The sequence below is a fragment of the Cotesia glomerata genome, linkage group LG1, assembly GCF_020080835.1.
Source record: "Cotesia glomerata isolate CgM1 linkage group LG1, MPM_Cglom_v2.3, whole genome shotgun sequence".
NCBI classification, from domain to species: Eukaryota; Metazoa; Arthropoda; class Insecta; order Hymenoptera; family Braconidae; genus Cotesia; species Cotesia glomerata.
This window is the reverse complement of record NC_058158.1, coordinates 26,801,791-26,815,169: the sequence shown is the minus strand read 5'-3', so window position 1 is coordinate 26,815,169 and position 13,379 is coordinate 26,801,791. Positions and strand designations below refer to the sequence as shown.

General features: G+C 27.3%; 3 protein-coding genes across 4 annotated transcripts in view; 1 reads left to right on the top strand and 2 right to left on the bottom strand.

The window, feature by feature from the left end:
• Window positions 1–645: 645 nt before the first annotated feature.
• Window positions 646–5,222, top strand: LOC123268062. The gene is made up of 6 exons (XM_044732947.1): window positions 646–1,007; window positions 1,642–1,682; window positions 1,779–1,981; window positions 3,158–3,329; window positions 3,407–3,556; window positions 5,053–5,222. The coding sequence occupies exons 1-6, from the start codon at window positions 982–984 to the stop codon at window positions 5,205–5,207; spliced, it is 747 nt and encodes a 248-aa protein (XP_044588882.1). The 5' UTR covers window positions 646–981; the 3' UTR covers window positions 5,208–5,222.
• A 56-nt stretch (window positions 5,223–5,278) lies between these two features.
• Window positions 5,279–13,379, bottom strand: part of LOC123268042 — a 66,963-nt gene continuing 58,862 nt past the window's right edge. Inside the window, exons 1-4 of one of the 2 annotated variants that reach the window (XM_044732926.1) lie at window positions 8,565–8,803; window positions 6,480–6,860; window positions 5,647–5,796; window positions 5,279–5,554 (exon numbers count right to left, since the gene is read on the bottom strand). In XM_044732926.1, the coding sequence (XP_044588861.1) occupies window positions 5,406–5,554; window positions 5,647–5,796; window positions 6,480–6,860; window positions 8,565–8,634 (750 nt within the window). In that variant the 5' untranslated portion in view covers window positions 8,635–8,803 and the 3' untranslated portion in view covers window positions 5,279–5,405. Of the gene's footprint in view, window positions 5,555–5,646; window positions 5,797–6,479; window positions 6,861–8,564; window positions 8,804–13,379 lie in introns of those variants that run through there. The other variant, XM_044732931.1, reaches the window with a different exon arrangement.
• LOC123268004 lies at window positions 9,334–13,250 on the bottom strand. Its single transcript, XM_044732890.1, has 6 exons — window positions 12,543–13,250; window positions 11,758–12,491; window positions 11,411–11,665; window positions 11,207–11,333; window positions 10,932–11,087; window positions 9,334–9,534 (listed from the first exon to the last, which is right to left on the bottom strand). Exons 1-6 carry the CDS (start codon window positions 13,048–13,050, stop codon window positions 9,410–9,412), a joined length of 1,905 nt encoding a protein of 634 aa, XP_044588825.1. The 5' UTR covers window positions 13,051–13,250; the 3' UTR covers window positions 9,334–9,409.

Here is a 13,379-nt window from a genome sequence, read left to right as displayed (position 1 = left end):
TTCTTATTCAGAATCAAACCCTTTGAAAAAGAATTTAAAAAGATTCAAAAGAGGTCGTAAAATGCAATTGTATATCTATATAATAATACAATATAGATAGACAGTTTGTTTATGACCAACCCATTTCAAATTTTTTGTTAACCGAGGAAGTTCTAAATCTTGCAAGTAATATTTTTAGCACATAATTTTTTTTTTTCTGAATTTACTACAGATTTTTATAAGTAGAAAATTAAAGGCTGTTCTTGATAAAACTTTTACATCACTGTCGTTTTAAATTTTTACATTATATTAAAGACAAGTAACTCTCTAATGTCATGCATCTTTCATTGTAGTCGGCACAATTAACTATTCTCATGAAAGTCAAGTGATAATACAAAAAAAAAATTTTTAATTTCTTGCTCAATTCTAAATAATGTCTTGTGAAAAAATTTTTTAATTTTCATAAAAAATTTACTATCTTCATTAGACAATTTAAAATTAAAAAAATAAAGATAAAAAGTAATAAGAAAAAATTTGAATTAGTCTATTGACAAAAATGAAGTTAAAAGATTTGAAATGAATGTTGTAAAAAAAATGTGTTTCGTAGAAAATAATAGCTGAAAGTAGGCCCAACCGAAAGCAAGAGTCTGCAATAGTATTATATCGTAAGAAGCATAAATAAAATAAAATAAAACTCCAAACTGCCGGGCGGGTTGTTCTAACAGTCAACCACATTAGTACATTACATTACTACATTCACTATGTTGCGTTTTAGCGGCAGTATTACCCCATTGCTGGAGTCGGGGGCTAAGCTACGACCAATGGTTGTCAAGTAGCACGAGGTAATCAACCTGGCCGAATGCAATAGTGCAATAAATTTCAGGCTTCAACCGGGTAACTTTTGCGAATTCCATCTCATCACTTTTACCAGCGTTAACACTTATCGGTGTATAACACAATATTTTACTTCAATCGTGTTTGTCTAATCGCAACGAAAACATCATGGTCGCTCTTATTCTCCGTGTGTGGTATGACATTATGTCATTTTTTATTTATTTTTTTTATTTATATTGTTAACAAATAAATATATTTTATTTTTATTAATTTTATTATCATTAATTAATACTTAAATTAAGAAATATCACTAATGTTAATTTGAATTGGTAATTAAATAATACGTCATATACGACCTTAAAATAATTCGGATAGTCGTCACGGGTTATTGTTACTATTCGTTGATCATTAATATTCTTAAAGTGATGGAATAGTTTGTGGAGAGAATAAATTCGAAATTTTCGTGATCATAATGAAAAGATTTAATTGATGAGATATTAACATTATTTTAATTGTTTTTTATTGCTAGTCATTTTGTTTTGATTTTTAAATTTATTGAGATCTACACAATCCAAAAAATCGAAGAGAATGTATTTATTTTATTTTAATTAAAGATGATTACAAGATGAATTATCAATAATAATATATTTCATTTTATGAATTGCAGCATTTTGCAATAGTTAGTTAGTTTTTAACGTATAATTAATTACAGCATTTCCTCAATTTCTATGACGTAAACTATACTTTATAACTTATACACAATTAAGTATTTCATAATTTATTATGTTCATCTTTGTTTTTTGTCCATTTCCATTTATTTTATTTCAGTTTTATGACAATCATAATAAATCCAGTATTCGCAGTACTGCGTAAGTTTTTTAATTAAAAGTCAATAGTCCAATTTAAATTGTTAATTTCAGGTAGTTAAAAAATTAAGATTCTATCTTGGTCTATTTTTCTTTTAGCTCCATATATTAAAACGTGCAAAAAAAGAGATCCGGATATTAATAAGTGTATATTGAATTCTATTGAAGAATTGAGGAGCAAACTATCTAACGGGATACCCGAGCTCGATGCACCAGCTATTGAACCTTTAGTTTTAAAACATGTTCGTCTTCTCCGAGGACCGGAAGGTGCTAGACTTGATATCAATCTTACTAATATTCAGGTAATAAACATAATATATTTATATTACTGATGTAATGCGTGGAATCAAAAAAGGCATCGTTTTTCAGACGTAAAATTTTTTTTAAAATTCTAGTAAATATTTATTTTTGTATTTGCCTATAATCTCATATTTTTCTATTCTGGTCGGTATAATTTGATTTTAAATCAAGCTTTTCAGCTTAATTTGATCGGATGGATTAAAAAAATTTCCTTCATCGTTATAAATTGATTAAATTGATAAAAAGAGAAATAATAATGAACCTTGTATAAAAAATAATAAAGGTCAATTGTGATAATATGTTGTTTAAAATTAATGGCTATGTTAAATGTGAATTTTTTCTATAATAAAAGTCAAAACCTCTTTTCAAGGATGATTAAAATATTTTTGGCTATTCGTTTTTTGTGAAATATACACTACATATGAATAAATTAACTTTGTATTATAATAATCAAAGTTTCTGTTTAATTATTATTACAAGACTAGTTCACCATAGTTGATATCATTTTTGCAGAACAAAATAAAGACTAACGGTAAATTTTGATTATTGATAATAATCGATACCGCATATTGATTCATATGAAAGTGAAAAAACATTTATTATTTTTTAATAACAAGTACACTAATTGACTTCACTTGAAAATGGACTTTCATCAATCTTTTTTTCAATGTCATTTAAAATAATTCAAATCTATGAAAATCTAATCCATTTCTTTCTTTAATACTAGTTTTAATTTAGAAATAAATTCTATTTCAACTAATTCAGGGATAAACAAATTCTATAAAAAAAAATATTCAAGTATCTTTTTGTAAACGGGAATAAGATTTTTCCTTATTGTTCTGAAACAACATCAAAGTTGTTTTATATACATTTTATTAATATTCTCTATGTTAACTTAATAAACCCGTTATGTGAGTTTAAAACACGGTGAAATTATAATAATTTATCATGTATAAAATTGAAAAATTAAAATTTTTCATTGTACGTCAGCGTTATTGAAAAATTAGTATGAGTTTAGGGGAAAAAATGCATACATTATTCGTTCTGAATACCGAATTGTAGTTCAAATGTCAGCCAGTCTGAAAGACTTGAACCTTGTTGTAGACTTGTTGGCATTGGCCAGCTATCTTCATCATTTAGAATCCTTACTAATAAATAATATGGATGATGAATTTAAGGTAAAAGGTCCTTCTACATTTAAAATACGAGAATTTAAAGCCGACGTTGACGACGTTACTTTCACATTCAAAGTCAGTTTCGGGTTGCTCAGTTTCCGCGGCAAGTATGGAATAAATGCACGGCTTTTATTGCTTAGACTTTCAGGAAACGGCGACATTACCGGAAATTTTAGTAAGTAACCCATAGAATATTTTTCACCCAAATTTCCACTTAATGATCAACTAATTGTTTATTTCATGTTTTTATAGCTGGTTATGATTCTGATATAGTACTTCACGCAGAAAAAATTATCAAAAACGATGACGTGTACCTCAATTTTGAGAAAATGAAAATTGCAATTAAAATTGGAAAAGCTGATATCTATCTTTCAAATCTTTTTGGTGGCGATCCTATACTTGGTAAGTATCTTTGTAAAAATTTAATTTTTTATTTTAATTTCGATTGAAAACATAAAAAAAATCATATTGTAAATTAATTGTTAACATTATAAAATGAATCCTTGATTTTTATCATCTCTATCTGATATTTTGTGACAATTTTTTATACAACGATTGTATTATATTATAATTCATTTTTATCGTACAAAAAATATTAATGTCTCAGGTAAAAGATTTGAATTATTTAAATTTTTTATTAAGTTAAATTAATTGATACAACTATTGATTCGATATACATAAATATAATTATTGTTATTAATTATAAGCAATTTTTTGGAGAAGTGAATTAATACATTATTATCAAACAGACGTATAATCAATAAAATTATTAACTCACATTATTTCATTACGTCCCATACTGTGAAATACATTGAGATCTTCGATGTTTTTTTAGTTTTTAATTTAATTATAGTCTTCGCGGTAATTGTAGTTTTGCTTGCTTTTGATTATAAAGAGAACGAATGAATTTTTTTAAATCACCTAAGTAGGTCGTGGTAATTTTATCTCATTGATGGATAATCACTACAATCAGACTATTTTCTCGCCAAGTCAATCAGACAATTATAGATTATTTTTTATATTTTATATGCAAATTGATATAATTTCGAGCTTGAAATATTCATATAAAATTCTATATTCTGTGATAGCTGTTATTTTTACTTGAGTTGAAAAAAATAATTGTCATTCAATTATTCAAAGATGAAATTATGTTTATCTTGTATATAATTTTTTATCGATTTTGTAGTCATATATATATATGTACTTATTCACTGTTAAACATATACGTGATTGTTTTATACTATGATATGAGAAAAAATTGATTAAAAAAATATATTTATATATGATTTCATCTATCTGAAGATAATACTATTAATTCAAGTGAAAATGAACAAATAATTATTTTTAAATAAAAAAAAAAGTGATAATTTAAATACTTTCTGCTCTAAATTATTAAAAAATTTCAATTTTCTAAAACACTTTATAAAAAATTTTTCTTGGATTTTCGAAATTTTTTTTTTTTGCGTTTTCTGTATTGCTTCACATTGGATTTTAGGAAACTAATAGAAGTTGATTTTGTTAATTATCCACTATTACATCACTGATTTATCCGGTTTAGATTTGTCGTTTTTATTGCAGTTGATAAAAACATGGATAAAATTAATGATTTCATTGCAAAAAATACTCGAAAAAATGATCTCAATTCACACAAAATTTTTAAATAATAATCTCAGTAAGTAGATATGTGCTATATCTATATGATATTAATAATATCGTAGTAGATATAGCATATATCACTTCTGCATTTTCATAATAAAATTGTGACTTAATAATTTTGCAGAATTTATTTCGTCTTCGTTCCTCTCATTCTTATAAGTACTTTAATGATAATGAATATAATGGTATAAAATAATATAATGTAATAAATGTAATAATATAATGCAATAAAATTCTCGCAGGTCCAGCCAGCAATCAAATACTCAATGCAAACAGTAATTTGTTAATAGACGAGTTAAAGCCTGTTTTGGAGTCGGCTCTTTCAGATTTATTCACAGACGTCGCTAATAAAATAACCAACTCTTTCAAATACAGCGAATTATTCCCGGACGATTAAGAGAATTATAAATATTATTATTTACATACTTAGTCGAAGAAATTGATATTTAATTTTTTTCTGGTAATGTAAACTTGAAGAATACTTTTCAAGAAATATTATGATGGTCACCATTATCACGGTTAAAAGTATGATGACATGAGTCATCAAATATTAAGACGAAAAAAATATAAAGAAGAAAAAAAATTAAAAAATAAATCACGGTAAAATTTCATCCTTGGTCAAAGCACCAAGTGCTCTTGCAGCTAATGCTTTACCAATAGATGCTGCTGTTTCTTCGATAATTGGATTTATTATGTCCAATACAAGTCTTGGATTTGAATTAAAGAATGATGTTGCGGCGTCCGCTGTTAATTAACCACATAAAAAATACATTGTATATAATAAAATTGATTATTAATTTTTATGTAATATAAAAAATAGTATTTTTTGTTCATACCTGCGCGAACTTGAGTAGGTGGTGTTTTTAATTTTATATTCCCACCACCGATTCGTAATTTTGTTGATAGTTTACTGAGCTCGATTCTTGTTACTTGATTTTTGTCGACAACTTCTTTACCTTGAGCACTTACGCGAACTTGGGTGTTTGCTGAAATTTTCAATTTTTTAATAAATGTTTCTTTAAATATTTATCAATAGATTAAAAATTAAATTTTCTTTTTTTAAAAGAAATTTTTACAATAGGAAAAAAAAAAATTTACTAATTGAAGTTAATAAACAGTTTCATCAGTAGTTATTTACAAGAGAGGTCAACCCAATTTTGGGCCATAACTAGGTGAAAAATTAACATTTTCAAATTTTTTTTTATTCTGCTTGTTTTTACGGCGCATTTATGATAAAAAATGTCGTGAAAGAAAAAAAATCGAGATTTCGATAGCTTTTTTGCCTTCAAAAGTTGGAAAAAATTTTGGCTCTCATGTTTTTGGATAAAATTTCTATTTTATCTTTTTTTGATACATATATTTTTTTTAAATACATAAAAAAATGAACAATTTAAAAAAAAAAAAAAAGTTGAATATCACAATTTATAAATTTTTTTGAAAATTTGTTAAAATTGTGATAATCAACCTTTTTTTTTTTTTTTTTAAATTGTTCATTTTTTTATGTATTTTTCCAAAAAAAAATATATTAATAAAATCAAATAGAAATTCCGCTCAAAAAAATGAAAATGAAAATGGTTGACCTCACTTGTAAATATTTACCAATTCATTTTTAAAAATAAAAAAAAAATTAAGTTCTCGTTTTATATTCTTTATAGATTAAAATACTTACTAAAATTGCCTTTAAAAGCTCCATTGCCATTGAGTGATATTAATAAAAGATTACCCTTGACTTCATAATTTCCTTTAACGTGAATATAAGGAATACGAAGTCTCAAAAACACCGACAAGTCATTGGGCTTCGCTCTGAGTTCGTCGATCTCATAATTACTGGCACCATAGACTCTTACACTTGATAAATTAGCTTTGACTCTAATGGCGTCGAGATTGCGGTCAACGATTAGCGATGGCAAAGATAGTGGATCCAGAGGTGGTAATTTTAATGAAGGTATTCCTTTAACTAGCTGTGGTGTAAGAATCATTAATTGTTGAAGGACACAGCTATCATACGCATCCGGTGATTCCGATGGTGAGCATGGTGTTACTCCGGGTGCTAACAAACAAAGATTTTTTAATGATAATTATTCCATCGAGTAATTTATTTAATCATTTAAAAGCGATAAATAATTGAAAATATAAAAAACGCAGAAAATTTAAGATATTTTGTATCAAAATGTAAAAATAGTGAATGAGTAGAATGAGCGAAAGAAGATTTAAAGCATGGAAGCTGATAAAAAATAAAAAAAAAATCTTATGACTGTATAGAATTAATTTGATAATGATAGTGATTATCCATATAATATAACATTATTATCATTACGTATAAAAGTTTTCTACGGTAATACCAGTATGTAAATTCGTATAATTATTTAGATGTAACATTTTTAACTTTATATAATTTCTCATTGTCGTTTAACTAACGACAATAAATCTGAAGTTGAAAGTGTACTTTGGTTAGAAAGTGAAACTGTATATTAACGTAACTAAGTCGTTGAGCTTTTTATATATAGATTTGCAAAAGTGAAAGATCGGTTTACTCGCATAAATAATTGATTTATGAATAATTAAAATCATTGACAACCTGATTTTATATGATAGAAAAAATTTATTGTGGAAAAGAAATCTCTTGACTTATTAATTGACAACTGAAAACTCGGACTTGTAGAATCTGTAACTGACTGATACTTAATTTTTATTTATTGATCTTTTTTGCTAGATATCTACTTATAAATAGGTAGAATTCTTTCAAATATAGTACAGAAATCAATTTTCAACGAAAATATATTCAAATAATTGAATGATTCAACGTTAGTATTTTATATTATATATTATTTACTACACTTGAAAAAAAAAAAAAAAAAAAAAAAACTCGATTCAAGAAAAAAGTTCTTGAACCAAGATAATGATTTTCTTGAGCTTAATTATCTTGAATCAAGACCAAAAATTTTTAAGTAGTCTAACATTTATTAAAGCCAACGAAAATTTCTTAGGGAAGAATTTTTCTACTTGATTCATGACGATGAAACTCTCTAAAAAGGCTTTCTTGAATTAAATTAATTTTTTTTAGGCAATGATGCACCAATGTGTAAGTAATTTTTAACCTAAATTTAACAAGTCGATAATTTTTTGTAGTGCTGCTTGAAATTACTATTTATATTTGACAAAAAATTTTATTTCATTTTCTTGATATGTTATGTGAAAAATTAAAATACTACAAATCTGTCTTGATACAATTTCTATAAAAAAATAAGTTCATTTTATCCTTCAATGAAGCAAAAATGACAGTAAGAATTATTTACTTTCTAAAATCGAGTAATTTCCAAATCCTAGTTAACATTTTAAAATTAGTCTTTCAAACCCATCAAATTTCCGATGGATCTGTTTTCAATACATCAAAATTTGCTGGTTTGAGAAAATAAATCAGAATGTTTGAGTAAGAAATGTGGATTTAGTGGTCAGAAAAGTTTGATTCTTTCAAACAACTATGATTGATACAGAATTTTTAATAAATCTATACCAAATGTGCGATGCTAGGAATCAGTAAAAACATCATAAGAGTATCACGACTTTTTCGTTACTTGGAATATTTTATAGCGACTGAAGTCTGTTATAAAAAACTTTTTATCAGTACGTTCAGAAAAAAAAAAATTATTTTTCATTTCTTCGTAAAATTAAAAAAATTCCAATTTTCAATTTAAAATATGTCAAGCGATAATTAATAAATCTATCAGTTAAAAAAATAAAGTCAGCAACTTACGTAACTCTGCAAGCACTTTATCGGCATGTATAACGAAAAAAAACAAAAAAAAGTAATTAAATAACATCATAATATTTATAAGCCAATTCAATAATAAAAAATATGATAAAGAAATTAAAAAAAAAAAAAAAAAAAACACGCTCTAAAAAAACACAATTTGAGTTGGTACTTGTTGGGCCGGTATGATTATAATTAGCGAGAGCGTTATTGAAAATGCACACGATGTACTCTACGTGCGACTATATATAAAGTAAGTGAACTTTCTCCGGTAATACCCCTTCTTTTTTTTGCAATTGCAAACTTATCACGGTAGAATGCATGCTTTTAAATCAGTCAGGGCCGTATAAATCCTGACCCTTCCTTAAACATTTTTTTCCGCTAATGAAATGATGTATAATACCACCCCCGCTCTTCTCATATACTCAACGCTACATCTATTTATTGTAATTCATTAAATTATCTGCATCTACTGCTGTATTGTGTATGAATCTTTCCCATTATCTTTCTGTTGTCAATTTACTATTTTTTATTTAATATCCATCCCGGTGAATCAACAAATCATTATTTTAATCGTCAACCAAATCTATAGCTTTCAAGGACTCGTAAATAATACATTACGTAATTAATAGTCGTCAGTGTAATAAACATTAAAATATTGTTGACCTCTTATTTTAGGTATCTTCCGAAGACAATTAATTTTTTTAAAATGTCATATCAGGATAAATAACTTTATTGAGCTTCTATAAATAATTTCTGGTTTACAAATAAATTAATAAATAAATTACAATGTTTATTAAGATAAATACAATAATATTTAAAGTTAAATAATAATTAGTAAACTATAGTTATGAATTATTTGGTAATTCTTTATACATTTTGTAAATTATAGCATCAGTAACGGTGTCATTAAGTGCTTTTGTAGCAAGATCGTCGGCTAACATCGCAGCAACCGCTTCGGCAGCCAATAAACCTGCAATCGGAAATAACAAATGTAATTGCTAAATAATTTATATTTCAATGTAAATATTATTTTCTTATATGAGTCCATATCGGAACATTGATTCATAGATGTACGTCTCTATCAATAAAAGTTTGAAAAATATTAACCAATAGTTGATCAATTTTATAATGAAGTGAAATAAATTTGTATTTCCAATTAAAAACCTAAAGAAAAATATTTCAATTTCCTTAGCGGAAAGTTAAACATTTGCACACGCTTCATTTAATCATAGATTTGATTAAATTATTAAAATGATTAAACTATTGATTTTTTATGATACTATATTTTTAAAGAAATCACGTTAGTAATTTTGTTTTTTCTGTGTGAATTTAATAAAAAAAAAGTTTTTAATTTAAAATAAAATTTTGTAGCCTAGATTCAGCAAAAAATATTGTGGTTTAAGAATCATATTTTTCTTTTAAAAAATAAAATCATTAAAACGTGAGTTGATAAAATTAAAAAAAAAAATAAAGCAAACAAAAAAAAAATTCAATATTTTGATTTATCTCATGGCAAGCTTTGACCATTAGCATTAAAAACTTTCATAAAAAATTCTTTATTGCTGATAGTTAATATCAACTCACGTTTTACAATTTTTCCAAATTTTTTCGTTAAAGCAATCAGCATTTAAAATATGTTTTTATTGCAAAAAGAAAGAAAATTTTTTTTCAGATACTCAATAACGATACTTGTAACATGCGGTAGCCACGAATTGTGTGTAGAGTTTACATTTAATTACACGTCTCCAATATCATCAACCACAACTCTATAATACAACAACGATTTATAAATTTTAAATACTTGCAATAAGAATTACGTATTTTTAATTGATAAACAATTATAATTATGTGGTATTATATCATTTAAATGGATCAGTATTAAATATTAGCATTTATCGCGGATTAGTTATTACTGTGCAATCAATTACGTAACAATTACAGGAATCACTATTTTAATTCACTTGCGTGTTGAAGTAGCGCATTAGCAGTAACGCTCATCTTTAAAATGTTACCATATTAAAACCATAATTTCAAATTAACAAGAAAGTGATTTCATGATTTGATTATAATAAATAAATAAATGTATTTGTAAATTAAACAAGTTGAGGTATTGGAGTAAAGATTGGAGGTTGTTAAGCGTAACTAAAGAAAGTGATAGCTTCACCAATAAAACCATTAATTGCTCTTCGATAATATTCCCAAGATGTCAATATCGTAACTCTATGAAACAAAATCGTCCGGATACTTTCATCGAAGGAATTTCACTGATCGCAGCGCAATGTGCGCAATGCCGTGACGAATGGAAGATAGACTTTTAAATCAACATTGTTAATACTCAGATATATATATATATATATATCTATCTACCTTGAGTTAAAATTTCTTCAACTGGTCCGTTCTCGTCCATACCCTGAAAAGTGACATTCTTGCTATTGGCTTGAAGCCTTGCCCTCGCTGCACGCACAATCATCGTCGTATTTCCAGTCTTCTTCAATTCCACGGTAAACTCTCCAGTTACGTCCGCTAATTTACATCAATGTATTTAATTAATTAATAACATCCGACTTTATAAATAAATTTACTTACCACATTTTGTTATTTATCAAATTATTTAATTAATAGTTTGTATAAATAGAACTTACTGAATTGCGCATTAAGTACTCCATCGCCTCGCAAAACCTGCTTTCCAACAGATCCCATAAGGACATAACCAGACTTTACTTTTATTAAGGGAGCATGAATTTTCATGATCACGTGGATAATGTCATCCTTAATTGTAAAAAATAACATATTTAAGTTTATAATGATAATTAAAATCATATATATTACAATTAATTAATACTTACTTCATTTTCATCTTCATGAGCACGCTTCGTCCTCTTTCCATCAAACACTTTAGGTTCAGTTTCATTGCCAAAATGATAAGTTATCTCCATGCCTTCCTCAAAGTAACCTTGTTCCTCTTGAAAATCTTTAGCATACCGAATTAAATCTTTTATCCTTTTTGACTCTTCAGCAGTTCTCACTCCATCATTTCTTTTTAGCAATAATTCACTTTCTGTGAAGTTGTGGATGATAAATTTACGATGACTGTCCAGATCCTGTCAAATTAAAATCAATTGCATTAATTAAACGATCAATAAAAAATAACAAATTATTTTTAATTTTATTAGAGAGTGTTAATTAATTTTACCTTCATCAAGTCTGAGAGCCGATAAACAATTCTGTCTTTTTTCGGTTCGATCCTCAAGTTACCGAAGTGACGTTCTTTGTTACTATTTTGGTCAGCATACACGATATCGACATATCCAGGCTGATTTTCAAGTCGTTGAGACTCCCCGTTCCTGTCTTTAACATTAAAGGTTTCAGCGTCTTTTTCTTCATGCACACACGGAGGACGAGCTCTTAAGTTTAGAGAAAAACGCGTTGGGCTTCCTTTGTTCGTAAATGGTTTTTGGGTTTCAACACTTGATTCAGTTACAAAACTTTGAGGCTGATGAACCCTAGGGTCTTGATTTTTTTGTTCTCTTCTTTGGTTCTCATAATTAGTCTGACTTTGAGCGTAAACTAAATACAGCTCCTGATCTCTGCCATGTGATTGTGATTCTTTTGGCCTTACATTTTCTTGTGGACGACTTTGATATCGATGTTGTTGATTCCCACGATAATTATTGTTGTACCGATCACTATTACTTTGAGATCTTCTATTATCGAATCCTTCTTGATATTGAGATCCTTGAGTTCCTTGCGGTTGTTGTTCAGAATTTTGTTGATGATGCTGATTAGTGAATCGTTCATCATTATACCTCTGTTGATTTTGCTGATTATTAAATCTTTCCTGATTGTTGATGGTATATCTTTGTTGATTTTGTTGATTATTACTATATCTCTGTTGATTTTGTTGATCGTTGTTAAATCTTTGCTGACCTTTAGTGGACCTCTGTTGACTTTGTTGATCGTTGTTAAATCTTTGCTCACCATTAGTGTACCTCTGTTGACTTTGTTGATTGTTATATCTTCTTTGAGATTGATCATTAGCATACCGATTTTCACTTTCGGATTCCTCAAAGGTTTCTATTGGTTGAACTCTCAGCTCTTCACTATCCTGAGTTTTAGGCTCTTTCACTACTGTATGGAATCGATACCTAATTGAATCGATAACATTGCGATCGGAATAGCTGACATACCCAGCTTCATATTCACTCAAATTAGACTTAACACTTCCTTTTCCGATGTGAATACTTTCCAGTGTTGATTGATTGAGACCAGTAATTTCAATGTTTTTTAAAATTATTCGATAATTTGTTTTATTTTGAGACTGATCAACTTTTACCATGGGAATCCGCAGTGGGTCTAACGGCCCGATATTAACTAGTCCACCATTGAGAAATTTTGACCAAAGGTTTTGAGACATTTCCAGCAAACTAGTAGCACAGCTAGCTTTGCTGATCAAGGCGATCAGTAAGTATAGTACAATTAATCTCATGTTTGTGATTTTTTTATCAAAACTAATTATGAAATTCAGTGTCTTTGGTTTTCCAAACAAATATCGGTTGGTAAACAATTAGGAGAATTACGGCGATTATAAAAAGTATCGTTAGAACGCCCGAAATCACAAAGCACATGAAAATTAAGGAATATAAATCATAATTATAAAGAAAATAACTTAAGTTTGTCGATTGGATAATCGAGATGAAGACTGTAAGCTGATAGTGGACACATGTGGTTTTATAGATGATCTGAGGATAAAAGAGGGTAGAAATCTGGGCCACGGACTACTATTATAAATTATAGTGAGTATGTTTGGATCTTAAA

What these genes read in the sequence shown, in the direction of transcription:
- LOC123268004 (XM_044732890.1), bottom strand. Translation starts at nt 13,050, where the DNA reads ATGAGATTAATTGTACTATACTTACTGATCGCCTTGATCAGCAAAGCT. An exon ending in AGTACTTAATGCGCAATTCA is followed by an intron (nt 11,088 to 11,206) that starts GTAAGTTCTATT and finishes GATGTAAATTAG; the next exon opens with CGGACGTAACTGGAGAGTTT. An exon ending in TGAAGAAATTTTAACTCAAG is followed by an intron (nt 9,535 to 10,931) that starts GTAGATAGATAT and finishes TTCCGATTGCAG; the next exon opens with GTTTATTGGCTGCCGAAGCG.
- LOC123268062 (XM_044732947.1), top strand. Translation starts at nt 982, where the DNA reads ATGGTCGCTCTTATTCTCCGTGTGTG. An exon ending in TCCAGTATTCGCAGTACTGC is followed by an intron (nt 1,683 to 1,778) that starts GTAAGTTTTTTA and finishes TTTTTCTTTTAG; the next exon opens with CTCCATATATTAAAACGTGC. An exon ending in TCAATCTTACTAATATTCAG is followed by an intron (nt 1,982 to 3,157) that starts GTAATAAACATA and finishes GATGAATTTAAG; the next exon opens with GTAAAAGGTCCTTCTACATT.